The following is an 8,739-nucleotide window of genomic DNA, read 5'->3' as shown; positions in this document are numbered from 1 at the left end:
AGGCCATGGTATTTTGACATAAAGAAGTATCTAAAAACCAAAACTTATCCAGATAATGCGACTTTCAATCAGAAGAAAGCAATATGTCAATGTCTAACAATTTCTTTCCAAGTGGAGAAACCCTTTATAGTAGGACTTCAGACATGGGACTTCTGAGATGTGTCGATACCATTGATGTTATGAAGCTTCTCGAACAAATTCACTTAGAGTTTGTGGAACTCATATGAATGGGCTTACCTTGGCGAAGAAGATCCTTCGAGCCAGTTATTTTTGGATGATTATGGAGCATGATTGTTGTAAGTATGTACGGTGATTTGATTCGAGAACTCAGTGCTATGAGTTCTCCTTGGACATTTGTGGCTTGGGGTATGGATATCACTGGTTCAATAGAGCCAGCTGCCTCTAATAAACATAGGTTCATTCTAGTTGCGATTGACTACTTCACCAAGTGGGTGGAAGAAGCCTCGTATAAATCAGTTACGAAGAAGGTAGTAGCAGACTTCGTCCATAACAATTTGATATGTAGATTTGGAATGCCAGATTCCATCATTACCGATAATGGAGCAAATTTCAATAGTCATTTGATGGAAGAGATATGTGAGCAATTCAAGATTAATCACCAAAACTCAACCGTGTATCATCCTCAAATGAATGAAGCCGTAGAAGCTGCGAACAAGAACATCAAAAAGATCTTGAGGAAAATGATTGACAATCACAGAGGTTGGCATGAGATGTTGTCATATGCTTTGTTAGGTTATCGAAAGACTACCAGAACATCAATTGTAGCATTGAGCAACGCTAATTGGGTTCGTGATTGAATTGAACATTCAAGAAGTTGAAATACCTTCGTTGAGAATCATTCAAGAAGCTGAATTGAGCAATGCTGATTGGGTTCGTGATCGAATTGAACATTTGGCTTTGACTGATGAAAAGAGAATAACTGTTGTTTACCATGGTCAATTGTACCAACAAAGAATGATTCGTGCTTTTAACAATCGAGTGAGACCAAAAACGTTTGAAGTTGGTCAATTGGTTCTCAAACGCATTTTTCCACATCAAGATTTGTATAAAGGAAAGTTCGCGCCAAATTGGCAAAGACCATACATGGTTCGCAAAGTGTTATTTAGAGGTGCCTTAATATCTTCCAAAATGGATGGCCAAGAGTGGCCGAAACCAATCAACTCAGATGCCGTCAAGAGATACTACGTTTGAAGGTTCAGAGTTTTCTTTTATCACTTTACCTGTAATTGTGTCGTTTGCTTGTAATCATTTCTATGCTTGTTTGTTTTAAATTAACCCTCCTCTTTTTAATGAACTATGTCTGACCTGAATTCTTAAGAATGAGATACGTTGGCGGGCTATGTCATCTTTGGTCGCCCCTTTATCTTTTTTTAATATCTTTTTTGGTGTTTGAACTACGTCTGAGGTGAATTTTCAAGAATGAGATATGTAGGCGGCCTATGTCGGCCTCAGTCATTTTCCTATTAAAATCTCCCATTTCTCATTTATCTCCCAAGAGGGGAACTGCGTTTGACCTGATTTCTGCCTCAACGAAATACGTAGGCACCACAACAGTTCGTTCATGTCTTCCGTAAGTTCTCTATTTTATAATAGAAACTGGGATAGAATTTTTGAGAAGGACTTAAAAATTTCAAAGAAGATCTTTTACATAAGAGTCAAAATTGAGGTGCATCAGAAAAAGCAATTGGGATAGAATTTTTGATAGGGTCTCAAAAATTCTACAAATCTCTTATTGGTAGTTTGATATTCACTAAGACATCTAACTGGGACAGAATTTTTTGAGGATGACCTCAAAAAAATTTCTAGTTGTATCACACGTTAAAGGCAGTTTTGAATATTTTCAACATGATCAAAAATTTAAAGCTAACTACAAATGATCTTCAGCATCATCTGAAGGTTTTGGTCAGCTTCTAAAGTTCAAGACTAAATTCAAATGATCCCCAAAATTATTAGAAGTTTATTGTCAAACTCAACAATCTCCAGCACCATCAGAGTTCAGAGTTAACTACAAAAATTTTCAGCTATGTCAGGACTTTTTAACTTCAACCCTCAGGAGTTCTCAGAATTCTCCTAACCAGCTATCAGACATGCTTAAAGTTTTGAACCAAGGATGTTCATCTAAGCTATGCGTGACATAACATCTGGAAGTTACTCTTTCCAAATTGCTTTTCAAAAACTCATCTTTCTTAAAATCTTATAATACATCAAATACTTTTTGCATAAATATATTTTCGTCTTATGTCGACCAAGACGTGGGGAATCAGAGCAAACAATCGAAGATAGCAAGACAAGGAGCAAACAAATGGAGAATTCAACACAGATCAATTCAGTCAAAACTAACAAATTTACTGTAGATGCAAATTTATAAAGGATCATCATATCCCAGTTCAGCAAGTACAAATAAGTCAAAAGAACAAAGAGTTTTCAAAAGTGATAATTTTTCGTGAAAAAAAGGAAAGTCATTAGAATTCATTAGACGAAAAGAAGACGTTCAAAATACGAGTAACAATGCCTCATTCAAATCTCCAACAAACCATGAGCCACAACTAATATAAAGTGTTTGAAAATGAGCGTGATATTCGCACACTAATGTCGAAGTGATCAGGCACTTTGTACACATTTTCAAGAAATTTCCTTAAGAATTTTGGTCAGACATTAGTTAGAACGACAATGTGTCTATTACTTGTCTCCTTTTGAGTATAAAAACAGGCGAAAGAGCTACTTTCAAAGAATGCAAGCGTCTATAATGACGTTAAATTATATTTTTCAGCGTCAAAGACGTTTGATAGGCATACATAAGTCGCATAAATACCGTAGAGGGTTTGAAGTGCAGCTAGCCAAAATATTCGCTATCATGTCAAAAATCGATCAAATATAGATGTCTGAAGGATGTCAATCATCATCCCTATCAATGAAGCATGACCACCCTATCAATAGGACATCATCATCATTATCATTATCAATGCCAAGAGGGTCATTCATTTTATATTATCAGAAGTGGTAATTGTGAAGAGGGTCATTCATATTTTATTACCGAAAATGGTAATTGCCAAGAGGGCCATTATCATATCATTGCCGAGAGGGCCATCATCATTATCATATCATTGTCGAAAGGATCATTATCATATCATTTCCGAGGGGGTCATCATCATTATCATATCATTGCCGAGAAGGCCACCATCATTTTTATAACATTGCCAAGAGGGCCATTATCATACCATGCCAAAAGGCCATCATCATATTGCATCATATCAATTCATCATCATATTGCATCATATTAAATCATCGCATATTGCATAAATATTGAAAAAAATGGGCATTCGAGAAATATATTATATATCACATGAACTTAGGAAATATATTTTATTTGTTATACGTCAAAATCTGAATAGGTTGACATGCCAACATAGTAACGATGCTACCCTTTTATTTGAGTTACATTTTTATACAAATGAGTTTTATCTTAGTCTTTGTTGAGAGCATCCAAAAAAATGAATTCTCAATTAAACCACACGTGCGGACTACATCAAAAAGAATGCAGCACAATGTGGAACTTTTCTTAGCAGCAAATTGGGATACGAACTGAAGAAAAAATTCCACCACAATCAAACCACACCCCTATCAGAAGGCATGTGGTATCTTAGAGTTTATTAGCTTCAATTTCGCTCCGAAAAACTTCAACTTGTCACCGAAAGCAACTCCTCAATCTGAGTGAAAATACACCAAGATCTTTGGAAATTTTGTCCGTGTAATTTCTTAATTATGGGTGTGAAGCGCGTCACATTCATGGCTAAGAGGTTGAAAGCCTCTTTTTCATACTCGATTCATTTGTCACTCCTCCCAATCGAAGATTATCTTAGCATAGTAGATTTCCTTTTCAACCGATTGAGTTAAACTACAAGCAGTCAGATTCCCAAATTTAGGGATATATAGGAGTGCTCGCTGTTGAAAACTCGACTGTACTCCAACAAACTTCCTCATCTCATTCTCGAGCATTCTGTTTTCTCCATAATTCGACACTAGGATAACTTTTGTATTCTTTCAAAAATCATGCACCAAATCAAGTGTCTTGAACTACAAACGGTCTAAGTTCTCATGTAGCCTAAGATATATAGAAACCCAATGCCGGGGTTCGGCCATATTTCCCAATGTCCGTACCAAATCTCCTTTCAAAAAGAGGAAGATGTGGTCGGTACCTCTTTCATCGATCCTACTCAAAGAAAGTGACAGTTGTTGACACCCAATTTTTGACCAACCTATAACTACTTTTCGGATTGCTTTCTTAATAGGCAAACATTTCTCAAAAAAATATTTCTTTATTAAGTAAGTGAGTTTATATTTAGTTTAACCAATAAATCGTATATTTTGACATTCATAATTTATAATATTTTTACTATTTATTAATACTATAACTATTATCTTTATTATTTTTATTTTTTAAATAACAAGCTTCATAAGTTCAAATATTTTTACGTGTCTATTTAGTATATATTATGTATATGTGTGTATTTTTTTTCTATGTAAAATATTGCTTAATTAAGTTTATTATATATATATTACTTACTATTTTAATACATCTTATATGCATATGCATATAAAAGATTATTACTTAATTAAGTTTATTATATCTTTACTTAATTATGTTAGTATATATTATACATCTATTTTAGTACATAGTATATACATACGTACGTTATATGTATATATACATATATTTACATAGTACATACATAAGTAGTTACTTTATGTATAAAAATTTTATTACTACTTATTCAATAAATATATTATCGTTATTAATTAGATAGCAATCTATTCAATTTTTCTCTATTTTTTTAAGCATAGTCCTTTTTATTCGATTAATTTTAATTTTAGCCTAAATAAAATTCAATATGAACCAAATTCAAATCTTAAATTCGTCCTTTAATCACACCCATCCATTTCATCTTCATTAAATATCAAGATCCAATCCCACTGCTCATCAAAATTGATGAACGGCTAAGATTACAACTCTTATTATTCTTACCTATTTTCAACTACCCACACCTAAACCCTAAGAATATTCTTTCCATTTTTTTGACTCTCTCTCTCTCTCTACTCTTCATCTTCTCCAAAGAGAAGAGAAGACACAATACACCGCCCACACCCTCACTCTCATCTCTTCGTCGCTCCTCCACCGGCAAAGATCGGTTGAGGTCCCTCACCTCTCTCTTCTCTCAAACATTCTCCAATGAATCTCCTCGTCCTCTGTTCTCCCATCTCCGGCGAACCTCAAAAAGATGGTCGTCTATCGCCGATGGAAACCATCAACCCGTCGCTTCTCCTCTCTCTTTCTCTTTTTCTCCATCTCTCCGCTACACCTCCATCTCTATCTCCCTTCGTTGTTGTTGCTTCTCCTCTTCCTGCAGCAATCGCCACCTCTCCCTCCGCTACTATCTCCTCCTCCTCCTCAAACTCTTCTCTCCATAAATCAACACCATCCCACACGTTGCTGGACCATCTCCACTGTCCAGCAGCCCACCTCACCAACGCCACCCATATACTCCTCTCCCACTCACTGGTGAACCACCTGCAAACACCCCACATCCCTCAACCAATGATGCCTCCTCCTCGCAACTCTTCTCCGTTGACCACGCTCCATCAGCGAGCTCCAGTGATAAAGACCGTCCTATTCAGCCACTGAGCAGCAACTCAGTCAGTAATAATGATATCCGCGGTCTATCTGGATCGATTGGAAACTTCAAGGTTTGTTTTGTTATCCATCTGGGTTCGTTTCTTTTAATTTTATTAGCACCTCATCTTTTAGGTTTGAACGAGTTCCTAACTTTCCTATGATTATGATTAAGACTCTTACGCATTTTAGTTCCTCAATGTGAAAATATCAAATATTGAAATAAATGGCTTTAAATTTGCTTTGTTACTTATGTTAATTTGATATATTTTTTTATTAATTTGGTACTATTAGAGTTGTTGTTGTTTGGGCATTTTTAATAAGTTGGATAGGAAATTGATTATTTGTGGATCTTTGTCATACTTCATTCTCTTGATTGATTCAACAGTTTGTCAAAATTAGATTAAATTATGTATTTAGCTTAATTATTATATAACTTGATTAGTTTAGTAATTACTCTTCAAATTCGGTGATCTCTAAATTAATTACTATAATTTTCTTAGTATTGTATTTTAATTATTAAGATGGTGACTGATTATTTTGTTTGCTTAAGTTTACATATTTAATTCTCTAAATTGATTCTTGTTACCTTATTTAGTCTGGATAGATTGTTACCCGTCTTATTATGGTAAATCTCATTACATATTTTCTTTGGTGAACATTAATTTTTTAGATTGCTTATGGAAATTTTGAGCATGATATTTCCTATAATTAATTATTTTTCTCTAAATTGAGTTGCATAATTTCTTCTACAATTATTGATAATGGGTCCCTCTTGGCATGATTTTTGGGATTTTGTTAGCTGTTTTTCTGACTTTTTTCACCAAATTTTAAAATAATGCTTGTCTCGACTTGATTTTCCTCAGGTCATAATGGCAACTACTCCAACCAAGTAAACTGATCCTGGAGTCGGTCCCTAACACTCCTAGGAATGTATCGAGTCTGGAAAGCCTCTAAGAATTGGGCCCATGTCAATGGTGGTGACCCAGCTGGCCTGGATTGAAAATAAGAGCGCCACCACTTTCTTGTTGCCCCTCTGAACTGCTGCGCAGTGAAGTCGGCGCCTTTGGACTCTACAAGGCCCAAGGAATGGAGCTGCTCCTAACAGGTAGTCAAGAACTCCATGACATCCTCGTCAATGGCTCTAAAAAATGTCGAGGGTGATAGCCTCTGAAATACCCCTAACATCTTCTGATCTTGTATTGACATCACACCCTCTAGAACTGCTAATGAGGGTGAAACAATTGGTAGAGGCGGTTGAATCTCAGGTGTTGGCTGGGCAGGCAGATCCCGCAATGCTGGTATGCCCGCTATAGGGGTCGGGGCCTGTGGTACAACCCCAATAACCGTGAGGAGCTGCACAATCGTTGCCTGCAGTGCTGGGGTCATAATTGGTGCGGCTGGGGGCAGTGCTGGTGGTGGTGGTCCCTCTGGCTAAGGAGTAATAAGAGCATCTTGATGCTCCATTACTAGCTCCGTCTCTATCTTCGGGTCGAGAGTTGGTGCTACTCCCCTATCTATCCCATGAGGCCGGCCTCTAGGCTTTCTAGGCCTTGGGGCGTCATCACGACTAGTGGTACGATGCATACGAACCATCCCTATGAAAGAGTGGAACAAATGAGATTACAAGAAATCAATAAGACACAACACTGCATGAAATGATACAACATAGAGAACATTCCTAATGACATCCTACAGCCTCTCGAAGATAAGTTACGGACGTCTCCGCACCCATCCGCGAGACTCTACTAGACGTTAGCTCTATACAAATGAGACAAATGAACTTGGGGCTCTGATACCAACTTGTCACGACCCGATTTTCCTCAGGTCATGATGGCACCTACTATATCCCACTAGTAGATAGGCCAATCCGTAAACCCGAAATGTCAAGTAATGGGTTTGAGGATAAAAACTAAACAAGAATGACAAATTATAAAAGAAAGCAGAATGAATAAGCGGAAGTAAACCAAAATATGATATAAACAACTAAAGATCTCTTTCAAAATCTGGAAGTCATAAGTATAAAGATGCTACAAAATAAAAGACGAGGACAAGTTCCGAAAGTATACCGGACATATATATACAACAAATGGCTAGTCTCAAAAAAGCAAAAGATGGGTCATCTATACTGAAGGAGACAAAAATAATCAAAAAACGTCAAGTGGTCACCCTAGTCTCTGATGCTGACTGCAATAGGCTCAATTTATCCACGATAGTAGCTGGTGCTCGATCCTGCATCACGAAAGTAGATGCAGAGTATAGTATAAGTATCAAAACAACAGATACCCAGTAGGTATCATAGGCCGATTGAGCAGAAAAGGTGAAAATAATATGAAAAAGAGGAATAAGCCTAAATAAGAATCAACATAAGCATCACAAGGGAAAAGTGTACTATTTATGAGAATTATAGCAAACTATACCCAACTGGACTCCCGTAAGTCCAGCCGAGACACTCGTGTGCAAGTTAAATAAAAATCCGGATTAACCCCCATAAGCTCGCTAAGTACACAAAATAGCTACAACTACCAAGGTTGGGAACCAAGAATATGCGATGTCAGGAATCGAAGTACTGTATCATTTTCAAACCTAGAATCTCCAAGAGTCAATGAACTAGGGGTACCTTAGGGGTGAGGCTAGGACTGGGACCCAGATGCTCGCCCGAATGTCTAACGTGGATAAGGTCGGGACTGGGTACCCGAATGCTCGCCATAATATATCAGTGCGGTCGAGGCTAGGAATGGATACCCGGATGCTCATCGTAACACATCGATATGATCAAGTCCAGGACTGGGTACCCAGATACTTGTTATACTAGCAAGCTGGCAGAGGCCAGGGTTGGGTACCCAGATGCTCTACGATAATTCAGAACGGAGGCTGGGACTGGGTACCCGGATGCTCACAGATAATTCATCCCCTGATATCGAATATTCTCCTTTCCAACTAGACAACAACAGTACCGAGAATCTCCTCTCCAATATGTCAACACATATGCTGCCAAAACTTGAATCGAAGACGAAGCCAAAAGATCATGAAATTTAGTAGTATCGATG

General features: G+C 37.2%; 1 protein-coding gene across 1 annotated transcript; it reads left to right on the top strand.

Annotated features, from left to right (window-relative positions):
* The first annotated feature begins 302 nt into the window (after positions 1 to 302).
* Positions 303 to 1,212, top strand: LOC129892969 (uncharacterized). Its single transcript, XM_055968471.1, has 2 exons — positions 303 to 720; positions 833 to 1,212. The coding sequence occupies exons 1-2, from the start codon at positions 303 to 305 to the stop codon at positions 1,210 to 1,212; spliced, it is 798 nt and encodes a 265-aa protein (XP_055824446.1).
* Positions 1,213 to 8,739: the final 7,527 nt, after the last annotated feature.

The sequence above is a fragment of the Solanum dulcamara genome, chromosome 6 (genome assembly GCF_947179165.1).
Source record: "Solanum dulcamara chromosome 6, daSolDulc1.2, whole genome shotgun sequence".
Lineage (NCBI taxonomy): Eukaryota > Viridiplantae > Streptophyta > Magnoliopsida > Solanales > Solanaceae > Solanum > Solanum dulcamara.
Note: the sequence above shows the minus strand (reverse complement) of the source record. Positions and strands in the feature narration are given on the sequence as shown.

What these genes read in the sequence shown, in the direction of transcription:
- LOC129892969 (XM_055968471.1), top strand. Translation starts at nt 303, where the DNA reads ATGTACGGTGATTTGATTCGAGAACTCAGTGCTATGAGTTCTCCTTGG. An exon ending in AATGATTGACAATCACAGAG is followed by an intron (nt 721 to 832) that starts GTTGGCATGAGA and finishes TGAACATTCAAG; the next exon opens with AAGTTGAAATACCTTCGTTG.